Consider the following 14531-nt stretch of genomic DNA (forward strand, 5'->3'; position numbering starts at 1 on the left):
GAACTGCTGTTGCTCAGAGCTCAAACTCTTGAGCGAGCTCTTAACCAACTGAGCCACTCGGCCAGCCCCTCTTCCACCTCTTTTAACGGCCTCCCTGACCCCTCCACCCGTCTTGCAGAAGGCCCCCCAGCCACCCTGGAGTTAGCCGTTTCTTCATTGTGGGTTCCCTCCACCCGTCTTGCAGAAGGCCCCCCCCCCGCCACCCTGGAGTTAGCCGTTTCTTCATTGTGGGGTCTTTAACTTCTCTGCTTTCCTCTGTGTTTTCTGTAACCTGGGTTGAGTTCTTCACGGCTGACCATTCGGTTCCAGCTTACTTCACAAGAGCCCTCCCAGCTGGTGCTGTGTGCCTCCCAGTCGTGTGTGACACAGTCAAGGTGGCCAGATTAGCAAATGAAAATGCAGGATGCAAAATTCAACTTTCAGATGAACAACTAATTTTGTAGTATTAGTGTGTCCCAAATATTGTGTGGGACATTCTTACACTAGAGGAATACATCTCGAAAATATTTTACACTTTTTCAGATAAAATTATTCAGTTTTTCTGAACTTCAAGGGTAACTGGGTGTCCTGTATTCCATCTGGCTGTCCTTTGTGATGCAATTGCGTTGTCCCAACGTCCATGAAGCTGAGACAGCTGGGGCCAGGTGGCATCAGCATGATTCCCCCACTGTCAGCTCCCCACCAAACTGTCCTGTAGCGGTTTTGTCTGCCGATGAGAGTCATCAGAATCACGTTCTAGTTATGGCAGGAAGAGGGTGGTTTTACTATACAATTTCTCCACATTTATGGGCTATATATTTCTGTAGACAACTTTGCTTCATCAGCTAGGCTTTTGGCTCACTTTATCATTTGAGTCTTTACTCAAGTGTTCCCCTGTCTCGAGGCCGTCCCTGACCACCCCTTATGAAGCAGGACCCACAGCCCAGGACCCAGCGTTCCCTTCTTCATGGCTCTTTAAAATACCACCTATGTCATGCATGTGTTGTGCCTGTTTGTTTGTTGTTTTCTTTTTAAAGATTTTATTGGGGATTTGGGGGAGGGGAAAAATGTTGGGGAATCGGGGAAGGGGAACAGACAAGCCGTAGAACAGACAGTCTAGTTGTGGAGGACATTGTTTCACTGGCCGATGTTGGTACCATCATTGCGCTCTTCCCGGGTGAGGCAGTCGCTCACCAGCCATCAGACGGCCGCTCACGGCAGCTCACAGCAGCTCACCACAGCTGCCAGCCACCCACGGTAGCTCACAGCAGCCCACTGCAGTTTCACTGCAGCTTATGCCCTTGCCACGGCATGGCAGCCTAGCTCCAGGTTGAGCTGCTGTTCACCATCTTAGGTGTAGAGGGCGCAGCATCACTGGCCCTCATGTGGGATCTGAACCGGGGCCCTGCTGCTCAGAGCTGGCATCCCAAGCCAACTTCCAACCAATGCGTCACTCGGCTGGCTCGTGCCTGTTTGTTTTGTTTACTGTGTATCTACTAAAGCTCTCTGAAGGGGATTTTATGTTTTGTTCATTTTTGTCTTTCCAAGCCAAGAACAGTGCCACAGAACATTGCTTAATAAATATCAATGAATGAGTATTGAGGTTTAAGTTTTATCAGCTCCAGGACAATTATATGAAGACATTGCCTCAAGTACCATGCAATTGGAAGTAATAATCCCAATGCTGTGATAGTAACCTTGAGATTAAAAATGAATTTAAATAATGTTTTGCACAAAACGTATTTAATATCGTGTATGAAACACCTGTGCAAGGTCTTTCCACATACGAGCTCTCTCTTCATCTTAACACTAACATATGTTAAGTCTTATAATTCCATTTTCTAGATGAGGAAACTGACTCAAAAGGTTGTCAGAGGACAGTCTTGAGATTTCGGCTCAAGCCTTCTTTTTTTAGACTTGGGTCTAACTTTTTCATGTTATAGCTGCCTTTTTTTGCACATGTGACACAATCTACTTACAAAACTGACTAATAAACACACTGTGTTAGCACGTTGTCTATACCACCTTCTTCCAGTTGTTTGTCTTATGAAGATAGAAACCAACTGGCCTGCATCTCTTACTATTGGGAGATGCTGTAGTTATTAGGTGACCTTGTGAAGGACTTCTGGTCTGCCAGTGCACAAGTGCATCAGAGTGACAGGAAGCCCCAGGGGTCCCCATTCTCCTTCTTAGCCTCTCTCTTCCTATTCACCCCCTCTCCTCCTGTTCATTCCCCTTTCCTCCTGTTCTCCCCTCTCAAGTCCAGCGGAGCCCAGGTCTAACCTATGAGGTTGGCACTTTGTCCTCCTGCCATCCCTGCCTCCCTCTGCAAGAGAAGGCAAAGTGAAATCACACAGGAAAATGCAAAAAGCCTAAAAATGGGCATTTTTTTTAATGGAGCCACAGTGCCATTCTCAAACTTAAATTGAATACCCAGCCTAAGTTTAAAGTGCCATGTCTGTGAAGCAAGCCAAGTAAAATCTAACTACGTTGACTTGGGGTGCAGAGCTAATCGGGCTCCTGGTTCCTTCCTCTTCTCAGTCTATCCATGACCCCCATGAAGTGTCAGCACGCAGCTACTGTGAAGGGGGATTGTTTCCTGCACCCTGGCCCAGCAAGACGGACTCAGACCTCAGCTTTGTCCCTCCCAGTTGTGTAACTGGGGAAATTGTCTAACCTCTCTGAGCCTCAGTTTCCTTATCTGTAAAGTGGGTCGAGTGCCTTCCTAAGGGGACTCAGTGAGGTTTCAGTGTGACAATCCTGTGAAGTGTGTAGCATGGACCTGCACATGGAAGTGCTCACAGTGTGACCTGGTAGGAGTCTCACATTCATAGAGCTCCTGATGTAATGGGGAGAGCAAGATTTCAGGGTCAGTCACAGCGAGTGTTGTCCGAGCTGTAGCAGATGTGTGGCAGGATAGAGAAGGGACGTGGGAGAGGGATAGCTCCCTGCCTGGGCAATCAGGCACTTGGGCAGTTTGCAGAAATTGGGGGAGGAGGATTCTAGGCGAGAATACAGCGTGTGCAGAAGCTCTGGACTGTGAGAGGATGGGGCACAGCCTGGTGATGTCAAAAGAGTTCCATGTGAGCGACAGTGGGATGTCGGGTGGGATGTCGGAAGGGCATGCTGGGGCCTGGGGCCTGGGGCCTGGGTCTGGGGCCGGCTATAAGAGTCCAGAGTGTGCGCTCTATTCAGGAATGATGGGTCTCAGTCTAGGTGATGGGGCTTTACCCAGGGACTGGCTCTGAACAGCTGGGTGACCTTGGGTCATTATTTAGACTCTCTGTGCCTCAGCTTCTTTGTGTAAAATGCAAATAGTAAGTAATACCTACCACATAGGGTTTTTGAGTTAATGTATGTAAAGCTCGTAGAGGAAGAATGTCTGCAACGTAGTAGTACATACACAATAACTGTTAGTGAAGAAGTAGTATTGTTTTCAAGGTCAAAAGCTCTAATTTAGATGCCTAAATCAGTGAATTTCTTTCCATCTTCTAGGAACGTGCTGTTTCATATACTGAAATGTAGATGTCCTGTTATTTGTTTTAACGCTAAAGATTTTGTGAGAACGGTGCTGCAGTTTTTGGGTGATGATGGCTGTTGGAAGCATGGTGAGTTATAGCTGGTGGGTTGGAAGGACTGAGGACTGGTGCCTGGGGTGGGAATGGCCCTGTGGGTCTGAGCTCTCAGCCTGCTGAGTCTGCATCAACGCTGGTGTCATAGCTGAACTGAGCTGTTGGACCCCCGGTCGGTGTCTCCAGAGGTTGAAGTGTGATATGGAAACCTGCACATGTGCTGTCAGAGGTGGTGGTGGAAATCACAACAGAACACCCATCACTTAAGTGTAACAGTTATCAGTTCTGTCCAGTGTCTCTTCCTCTGTATCTCCCCACATTCCACCCCCTCATCCCGGGTTATTCTGCAGTAAATCCCAAGCATCATATGATTAGCCTGTAAATATTTCAATTTTATGACTAAAATATGAGGATTTCATGTTTAAGATGGTCTGTCATCATCTACTTTCCAAATTAGCAATAATTTTTAATATTATTAAATGTTAATAATATTAAAACATCCAGTCAGTGTTGGCACTTCTACAGCTGTCTTTAGATATTTTTGTTTGTTTGTTTTTACAGTTGGTTTGAATTGAGAGCCACACCTGGGACAGGTGTGATACCTTTCTTAAGTCTCTTTTAATCTCTATATTCTTACCCTCCATTTTATGTCCTTGCACTGATTTTGACATTGTTGATGGAACCAGGTTGTTTATCCTGTGGGCTTTCCCATGGTCTCGATTTTGTGATCACATCTCTTCTCTCCATTTTACATGCACTTTTCTCTCTTCTGTTTCCTGTAAATTGGCAGCTAGAGCCAGAGGCTTGATCAGATGCAGGCCGGATTTCAGAGGGCAAGACTAATAGCCCTGACCCTGGCCCTGGCCCTGGCCCTGACCTTGGCCCTGACCCTGACCCTAAGTCATGTTGTGTCCTCTGTCAGGGTATACGTAGTATCTGGTCGTTTACCTTTTTTTGTGATGTTTGAAGCCTTATTTCATATTTTGAATCTTCTTATCTACCTTTCATATTTAGTGCTTTATCTAGAATGTGTTTTCAGTCTTTGCAATTCTTGTTTATTAAAAATATTTTTCTACTCCATCCTCTTTTTTCCTTAAGTCACTATCTGTTGCATTTATTTGCTTTTGTGTATTCCCAATTTTGTTTTTATTTCTGAATTGTTTTATTTTCCTCTCCTGAGTTCTTTGTTCAGTTTTTCTTTTTATAAGTCACCTAATTTCTAAGTATTTCTAATTCTGATTTAGTTTTCATAAACTTTATTATATTCTTAGCCCATTTTATATCTGTTTTGTTGGCATTTCTGTATCAACCCCTGGCATTTTTTCCCCAGTGTAGGGTTTGTCCTGGCAGGCCTCAGTTTATTAGTTACAAGAGTTTATCGGGACCAGCCCCCAGATCTCCCAGCGCTGCCAAACTTTCCCCAAAGATTTTCAAAAACATATGCTGATAAGAACCCTTAATTTCGAAGCATTAGCACTTTGAAAAGGCAAGTAGAATGAACTAGGCCTACTGGGCCACTTGGCACTACCGAATACTGTAAAGTCACGAATAGCCGGCTTGGGTAGCCAGAATCACTTCTGACTTCTTTTCCCCCACAGTTCCAAACCTGCCAACATAAGACTTTCCAGACAGCAAACAAAAAAGTCTGATGCTGGCTGCTGGGGTAACTGTAACCCCCTCGACTAGTGTCATTTAAAGGTGTCACAAAACACAATGTTCAGTGTGATGTGATCTGAGTTTATTGAAAGGCAAACTCCTTATTTTTGTATATACAATTAAAATGTTAAAGGAACTTGAAAAAGCAACAACTGAGGATTCGGGTTTATTTCTTAATTTATATTATAAGCCGTGTAATCCTTTAAAACACCCCCTCCTCTGCCCCACCATGTCTAAAATACTCTGGTGCTAAAATTTACCTGTTAGCGAATATCATTTTCATTTTTTAAGAAGCACCTTCACGTGTGTCTCACAGACACACACAGTTCTCTTTTCTCCCAGTTTTCAGATGAGAAAACTAACACTTAGGGGGATGTGACCGCCCAGGCTCACAGGGCTGCCTCCTTCGGCTCCTTTCACACATCACGATGCATCCCGTCTAGTTGTGTCACAGGATGTCCTGGCGCAGCCCGCCCGCCCTCCCTGGGACCCACTGACCAGGATTCAGTGTGCTCAGGCAGCTCCTCATGGCTCTGCCCTCCGCTCACAAGACTTGGTTCCCAAATACCTGTGTGATGCGGATCAGCGGTGGCCTGGGAAGGCAGCCTGCTGGAGGCTGGAGGAGGGGACGAGCTGGAAAGGGAGCCAGAGGGGAAGAGCTGCCTGGGGCGGTGAGAGGCTGGGCGCAGGACGTGTGGCTGAGGATCCTGACCTCTTAACATTCCAAGTTAGCGGGGAGTCTGACCGCTTTGCGGCTGTGTGGGTCCTGGGTTTGTGCGGCTGTGTTCCAAGATGTCAAATTCTGCAGTACTGACAGCGTCGCTTTGGTCCCCAGCTCTGTAATGTAAAGGGTGGTGGCACTGTGTCACTAGTGTGAGCTGAGAACCTTGTGAACATGGGGAAGGGCCTCATTTTCCTGACAGTGACTCCGTGACCTTTTCCTCTTCAGTTGCTGATTTTGTAGCGCTGGATCCCAGAATCGCTGCCTGGCTTATAGAGCCTACTGACGCTGCACCGTCTTTTGAAGATTTAGTGGCAAAATACTCTGAAAACCCCATCACTGTTAATGTGAGCACCACATATGGAAATTCCTCAAGAGACGTTGTGGTGAGTTGGTTTAGATATGAAACATTGCTACAACCCTAACTTTTCTCTAGAAACTCCTTCTGCTTCACAGACCATCTAATAGTAAAAAGAACATTGCTGGCATTCATTTTGGCTTGTTCAGCCCAAATCCTTTTACCCTGGCATTTCTGGTGCAGGACATGAGTAAGGATGGGCGATTTCTAGTCTTTCGAGAAACTGGGAAACCCCACTCACAGCATGTCCTTCTGAATGGACTCAGCTGCTTGGTCATATATTCGCAGGGCTGGTGATGCCACTGCAGCAGGGACCTGGGATGGCCACTTCTCCATCCACAGCCCCCTAACAGGTAGAGGCAGCCCTTGTTAGGAGCCACTGTCTGGAGAAGCAAGGAGCTTGCAGCACGGGAGTCCTGCCTGGAGCCCAGCAGGAGGGACACGAGACATGGTCCCACAGCGGGCGTCCCAGTGGGCACAGCAGGGCCACAGTCGCCCCGCTGTGGTCTGGCCTCTGCTATGTAAATTAACAGCTGCACCTGAAAAGCACAGCTAGAAGAACATGCTGAGTGCTGCTGGAGCACGAGTAGTGGGGGTTGGGGGAGAACCGAGGGCGTGAAGCAGGTGGCGACCTGAGCCTGCCCTGCCTGCCAGGCCCGAGCTGGGATGTCGCCTCGCGCCCTTCACCTCACAGACTGCCTGTGTCAGAGAGGGGCTTGGAGTTGAAAACACAGAAGCTCATGTTCCTTAATTTAGGAGATTCGTCAGAAGAATATAGGGTGGTTCCCAGACTCAGGAAAGCGGAACAAGGCCTTGGGAAGATAGAGGCCAGGGAGCAGGCCGCACAGGCGTCCCATGTTTGCACTGGGAGGGGAGGACAAGGTATGATGTGAGTAGTCCTACCTGGACTCCATGCTGAGCTCTTCTTGCTGAAAGGAGGAGCTGTCCACCTCAGGATTAGCCCCACTTCACAGGCGAGAAAATCGAGATGCAGAAAGGCCAATGCAATGCACCTGGCCTAAGGGCGAGTGGAGGGCATGGTTCAGAGTTTGGATTTCCGACCCAAAAGGCTAGTGTTTCCCTAGCATAATGTGTATGAGTTAGGGGTGGGGTGGCTGTAACAAACAGAGTGCCAGCTCGGAGGGGCAGCTGCTTGCAGTGCTGCGGGCCTCTCCCACTCAGCCTCTCCCCCTGCCCCCCACGTGTCCTCGCCGGCTGCCTCCACCGGCAGCTTCACCCAAGGCCCTCATCCACACTCGGGCAGAAGAGACGCAGCCTTGGAGGACCTTCCCCTGTGTGTCACGGGCCAGCCATTGTCTGCTGTGGAGGCGAGCGGTGCACGAGGGGGCAGCAGGTGGCAGGGGGCCCGCTGACTGTAGGATCTGCCACTGCACAATGCGGAAGTGGGGGTGTGACCAATTCAGGGAAGGAAAGGGTAATACAGGACCAGGGCAGTGTGGGAACAGTTCGGAATCGCAGCAGAAAGTGGCTCCTTTGGGGGCAGCAGCAAGACTGCATGTGGGGAGGAGGAGACAGGAGACTGCATGTGCCATCAGAGGCTGTGAGCGGCAAGAGCTTGACCTTGTCCTATGAGGCTTCGCAGTTGGGAGCCTCCTGGTCAGCCTGGCTGCTTGGGAGGCTCATGCGGGCAGCAGCTGAGAAGTTACGTGCACGTACTTACGCTGCCTCCTGATTAGCCACTGCCAGGACTGGCTAAACATGACTGCCAGGAGTGAGTGGCCAGCACTGCCCGTGGCGCGGGGCCGGTCTCCACCAGGGGCCTGGGGCAGGAAAGCTGAGTCTGAGGCAAACAGTCTGGGGGTCACATGACACAGGAAGCTGCTTGGTGGGAGATGCTGGGGCCCCCGGTCAGGGGATGGAGAATTAGACTGAGTGGAGGGGGCTACAGCACAGCCCATTGCCCTGTCTATCCACCTCCCAGGGCCTGTGCGTGTCTTCTGGGCAAGGATGCACGGTGAGCGTGGACAGTGGTGGGTACTCCTCAGCTTGTGCGTGGGGGCAGGGGGTGGAGGGGCTGTGGAAGCTGAGAGGCCAGGTCTGCGTCCTCCTGTCTGCCACCCGTGGCCTTTCCACGTTGGGTTACTGTCTTCTGTGTGGGGAGGAAGTGTCGGGCGGCAACTAGTTTGCACCTGCCGAGTAAGAAGTACATTCTATAGCATGGGAGGCAACTGAGACCCACAGATGGGTGATACCTGCCGTGGAAAGACTCGTGTGACCTAGCTAGTAAACATTTTTGTGACTTGTGTCGCTTCCTAGGCTGGATGATCATTGTTACCAAGTTTGCCTAATTTTTCATTCTTTTGATCTGTTAAAGAACCGGAGTGTATGTGCGAACCTGAGGATTCTCTACAGACTTACGATGGACCTTTGTTCTCAGCTGAAGGCAAGGCATTTTCTTATAACTTACGGAGAGCAGGTGTTCACGCTCACTAGTTGCCCAGTAGTAGCTTTCATTCACCTCCGTTTTCACGCGCAGTGTCTTTGAATGTGAAGGAAACAAAACCTCGAGTTCTAAGTCCACGTTAACCCACGTCTCTCATACCGGGTGGGCCAGATGATGAAGCATGAAGCTGTAAACGTGTCTTCTGTAGGTTGACACCAATTGTAACCTTTTTTAAAGGCCTCCAGTTGAAATGGAACGTTTCTAACGCCGCGGTTCACATAAAAGCTGAGTTTACTTTAGTTAACCGTAAAATGGACACAGCCCCACTCAGGTCTCAGTGGGAAGCACAGGGCATTTGAAGAGTTGAATGAAGGGTTAGTGCACGAGGCGAGGGCAGGGGTCAGACAGCCAGCAAGGGATGGAGAAGCGTCAGGGACAGGCACTGGCCAGCAGTTTTCCCGCGCCAGGTCTTGCAGGGTGAGCCTGACGAGGACTTGGGGCAGCGGGGGCCCTGCACGGAAGCTGTGGCTGCAGGCAGAGGACCACAGCCAGCAGTACCGGTGCGTGGGTGAGGAGAGGAAACCCACTCCTCTCTCCTGCCGCCCCGAGTGGGCGGAGCCAGCCTGGGAGCCAAGAAGGAGCCCAGGGCATGTGGCTTGGAGGGTGCCAGCCCCTCCTGGAGCGTGAAGAGCAGGGCAGAGACTTGGTCTGGAGAGGTAGGTGAGGACGTGAGTGCTATGGAAGGACAGATGAGGCCGTGGACGCTCAGATGGCAGCAGGCAGAGACGGAAGCCGAGAAAGCTCATGGAAGCTGATCTGAGCAAATGGCAAGCAGTCTCGTGCTGTTGGCGGAGGTGACCCCAAGTGAGGAGTTCACGTCTCCAACCATGTTAATCTGTAAACTCAATGCAAAATCAGTGAAAATTCTAGTTACATTCTTGGGAACTCAGGAAACCTACTTGGAAATTAAAATGGGATGCTGAAAGCCCACACATACCTAACTCACACTGAAAAATGAGAAAGACAAGAAAATTGGTTTGAGGCACGACCTACCTGCTGTTTCTAAATATCTCTACCAGGTCTCGGTGCTGGGACACTCGAAGGAAATAGGGGTGTCATCGGGCAGGAGGGCCAGGGAGAGGAGTGGCTCTGCGTAGGAAGCAACCATTTCCCCTCTAGGAGTTGCCTTAATTCTAGTCAACGAAATTAGCAGCCTGTCCAGCAAAATGCAGGTTGAAACAATAATTTCGAAGGTAACATTGACATTTCTTCTTATGAAACAGGTTTATGGTTTATGGCAACTATTTTGTACTTTGGAGCGTCCTCTGATCCCAATCTTGGCAGGTAAGTATCTATAAGGTGATGTACAGCCATCTTTCTAGAAAATTCTTCACGCTGTTTGGGAACGACTGTTCGCTCTCATGTAGGGGTAGGTAGAGTGTCACCGGGCACTGAGGAGGTGGTGAGCCCTTTATTTTTCTTTCTGTAACACGAGGGTGTGGACCACATCACCTCTTGGTGCAAAGGACCAGAAGGTTCCGACAGTTCGGTTGTGTGGCATCTCCTCTGTGCTATCTGGTTCTGTCGGGTGCCCTGGCGAGGGGTGCCTGCACCTCCTCAGAGCAGCAGTTGGGGACGGAGCCTGTGTGGATGTTTTGCATATCAGCAGTTGTCCCTGGCTCTGGTGTGCTGTCCTTCACCCCGCCCCTTCCTGAGAGCCCTCTGGAAGGACTGTGGCAGGGCTCTCGGGCTCCCCCGCCCATCAGGGGCAACTCTCCACCCAGAGTTTGGCTGGCCAGTATGCGTCCCCGTGCCCACTGCGCACATTGCTGGGCTCCAGTTCTGGCCGGACCGGTCACTTTGCCGAGATCAGCAGGCACACCATTACTCCCCCATCCGGGCGTGTGGCTTGCTCCCTGCCCCTCAGTCTTTCTCAGCAGTGGCGCATTGATGCACACTTCTCTGCTTTGGGTTTGGATGCAGTGATGGAAAGCCACAAGATCGAGGTGAACAAAGAAGAAATGGAGAGGACCTCAGCACTTCTCGGGGTACGTTGTTTCTGAGACCAGCGTGCGCCTGCATGACGAGTCACTTCCCTTCCTTCCCTTCCTCCCCTTCCTCCTTGGCCCCACTCGTGCTGAGCTATCGCTGCTGTCTGCCTCCTGCAGGTGTGCCACACAGGGAGAGGATTGCAACAAGCGTCACATCTGGTGCCCCCTCCCATGGATGTGTGCGTGGTGACACAGTCACGCAGTGACCTCAAAAGCTAGGGTCTTGCAAGGACAGTGCGCCCTGTAGTTTGGTGAGGGGAACCCATGGGTTTCTTGGATTCTTTTTAAAAAGCAAAAACAAAGCTTTCTAACTATGAAAAATAACAAATACAGAGAGATGCTTGAAGATACATGAACAGAGCATTAAAATGTTCCACTTAAGTTATTTTACAGAAAACTCTGGTATAACGGTCTCCTGTGTCAAAGCATAGCATTTCCAGAAGCTCTGTCTGCCTTTTCCCTGTCAGAACCCCTGCCTGCTGCTGCCACAAGTGGCCCCGTGCTGTTTGCAGTCATTACATTTTTGCTTTTCGTCATACTTTTCTCACTTTAGTGCCTAATTATATAGTTTAACTTTCTCTTTGAACCATGTTAATATTGGGTCTTCGGAAAAGTCATGACGTATTTTGTCTATGTTTTTCAAAGGTCATTTATTTATATAAAGAACAAAGATCAATCAATGATGTATTGCCCATTTTGTTGGATAACCTTTTGCCATCTTTCAGTGAGCTTCATAATTCCTCGTTCATAGAAGGACCTGTCTTTATTTGCAAAAAACTGAGCAAGGTGCTGATTTACAGCCTCATCTGAATTGAACGTTAAACCACGCAAGGAGTTTTGAAGAGAGTGAAACAAGTGGAAGTCTGACGGCGCAAGGTCAGGCGAGTATGGTGGGTGTGGCAACACATCCCATCCAAGCTCTAATCATTTTTGACAGGTGATCAAACTTGTGTGTGGTCTCGCGTCATCACGATGGAACACAACTCCTTTATAATTAAAAAGCTCTGGACATTTCTGGATGATGGATTCGTTCAAACTGTCCAATTGCTGACAGTACACATTCAAATTGATTGTTTGGTTCCTTGGTAGGAGCTCGAAAAAACACACCTTTAGAATCCCACTACACTGAGAGCATAACCTTCCTCTGATGAATGTCTGCTTTCGATGTCATTTGAGGCGAATCATCACGTCGGGACCAAGACCGTTTGTGTACCACATTGTTGTAAAACAAACCATTTCTCATCAACAGTTGTCAGTCGCTTCAAAAAAGGATAATTTTACTCACGATTAATGAGCATATTGCAGATGTTTATACGCGCCGTCAAGTGAACTTCTTTGAGTTCATGTGGAACCCAAATATCGAGCTTATCTATCCTAGCTTCTTCAGGTGGTCATGAATGCTTGAATGTTGAATGTTCAATGTTTCTGCAATCTCTCGTGTCATGTTACATGAGTTTGACTTGATCAATGCCTTTATTTTGTCGTCATCAACCTCGGTGGGCTTCCCTGACCAAGGAATGTCATTGAGATCAAAATCACCAGCACGGAATTTCATGAACCGTCGTTGGCACTGACATTCTTGTAGAGCATTGTCACCATAAACTTTATGCACCTTTTCACAAGCTTGATGCGTGTTCTTCCCTTTACGGAAGTAAAACAGTAAAATGTGGCAAAAATGCAGTTTGGTTTTCCATCTTCAACTTGTTGTAAAATCTCCAAAACTCAACCAAATCGCTAAATTTTTATTTTAGAATGAAGCTAGAACTGTCAGCTGTCAAATGACATAGTAATAACCTATATGAGAATGATTCTACTACTTCCAAAAATGAACTAGTGCCATCTGTTGCAAATATGTGTCATGACTTTTCCAAAGACCCAATAGTTGGACCTCTCTCAGCCTCTGTATCCCAGCCTCACCTACGCTGATGTTTCACTTGGTGCTGGAGTCTTCCACTGCACGACTGTCCCAGTGTGGATAGGCCCTGGGGCTGCACCCCTGAGCATGTCTGCAGGGCCTGAGCACAGGTTGCTCTGGGGAATGGGGGTGGGGTGGGGTGGAGGATGCTGGGGGGGTGGAGGGGAGCACAGGCAGCATGGGCAGGGGATTGCTCAGTGGATTGCTTTCCAAAGTGGCACCTGCCAGCACTGCACAGCCTCACCCACGGGGACATCAGATTTTTAATAGTAGCCACTTTGGTGAGGACGTAATTAATGGTGACTCGTTGTGATTTTGTTTTCTATTTTCCTGATTACCGAAGAGGTTGAGTAGTTTCTCATGTCATCATCACTGGCTATCAAGAGTTTCTCTCTGGTAAAGGGCCTGCTCACGTTTTCTACCCATTTTTATATTGAGGGTTTTGTCTCTTTCTCTCTTGGATTTATAGGACATCTTGACGTACTCTGGTCACAAGCCTGGCACATATACCTTCTGCCTCTGTCTCACCTTTTTTACTCTCATAATGGTGAACAGAAGTTATTAATTTTTTATGTAGTGCAATTTACCATCTTTTTCTTTCTGATTAGTGCTTCTTGCATCTGTTTAAGAAGTCTTTCCTTACTTCAAGCTCACGAAGTAGTCTCGTGTTATATTTGAAAGCCATTTTCATTAGCCTTTGCATTTAAGTTTACAATCCACCCAGAGCTGATTTTTTTCTTTTTATGCACTTTTTAATTAAGAATGAAATTACATACAGTGAATGGTGCAAATCTTTTTTATTTATTATGACAAAAGCCACTTAACATAAAATTTACCGTCTTAGCCATCTCTAATCACACAGTTCGGTGGTATTAAGTACATTCACATGGTGTGCAGCCATCACCACCATCTACCCCTATAACCGTTTTCATCTTGAAAAACTGAAAGTCTGCCCATTAGACAATAACTCTTCGCTCTCCCCTTCCGCAGCAGGGGTTACCCTGAGCCACTGGCAATCACCATTCTACTTTCTGCCTCTGATTCTGACTACTCTAAGTACCTCATATAAGTAGAATCATATAGTCTGTCTTTTTGTGACAGGCTTATTTCACTGAGCATAATGTCCTCAAAGTTCATCCATGGTGCAGCCTATGGCAGGATTTCCTTCCTTTTTGAGGCTGAATAATACTCCATTGTATGGATGGACCACATTTTGCTTATCCGTTCATCTGTCGATGGATGCAAGCAACTTGGGTTCCTTCCACAATTTAGCTCTTGTAAATCATGCTGCTATGAAAATGGGTGTACACGTATCTCTTTGAGATCCTGCTTTCAATTTTTTTGAATCTATACCCAGAAGTGAATTGCTAGATCTTATGTTAATTATGTTTTAAATTTTTTTAGGAACTTCCATACTGTTTTCCATAGTGGCTGCACCATTTTGCATTCTCACCAACAGTGTACAAGGGTTCCAGTTTCTCCACATCCTTGCCAACACTTGTTTCTGTTTTTTTGTTTGTTTGTTTTTTGTTGTTGTTTTGTTTTTTAAAGATTTTATTGGGGAATAGGGGGAGGGGAACAGACAAGTTGCTGTCCTTTTGTTCTTCAGGCTAGTTGTGGAGGACGTCGCTGCACTGGCCCATGTTGGTATTATCATTGCGCCCTTCCCAGGTGAGGCAGTTGCTTGCCAGCCATTGGACAGCCGCTCACAGCAGCTCACAAAAGCTCACGCCTGCTGCCGGCCAGCCCCACTGCAGCCTATGCCATTGCTGGTGACTCACAGCGGCCCAGCTCCAGGTCAAGCTGTTGTTCACCATCTTAGCTGTAAAGGGCGCAGCGTCACTGGCCCTCATGTGGGATCCGAACCGGGGCCCT

General features: G+C 48.1%; 1 protein-coding gene across 1 annotated transcript in view; it reads left to right on the plus strand.

The window, feature by feature from the left end:
* HAUS3 (HAUS augmin like complex subunit 3) overlaps positions 1-14531 on the plus strand; it is a 134838-nt gene that overhangs the window by 34267 nt on the left and 86040 nt on the right. The window contains exons 7-11 of the mRNA XM_019658086.1: positions 3475-3587; positions 6157-6314; positions 8622-8690; positions 9974-10034; positions 10674-10738. Of these exons, the coding sequence (XP_019513631.1) occupies positions 3475-3587; positions 6157-6314; positions 8622-8690; positions 9974-10034; positions 10674-10738 (466 nt within the window). The remainder of the gene's footprint in view (positions 1-3474; positions 3588-6156; positions 6315-8621; positions 8691-9973; positions 10035-10673; positions 10739-14531) is intronic.

This window comes from Hipposideros armiger, unplaced genomic scaffold (assembly GCF_001890085.2).
Source record: "Hipposideros armiger isolate ML-2016 unplaced genomic scaffold, ASM189008v1 scaffold_282, whole genome shotgun sequence".
NCBI lineage: Eukaryota > Metazoa > Chordata > Mammalia > Chiroptera > Hipposideridae > Hipposideros > Hipposideros armiger.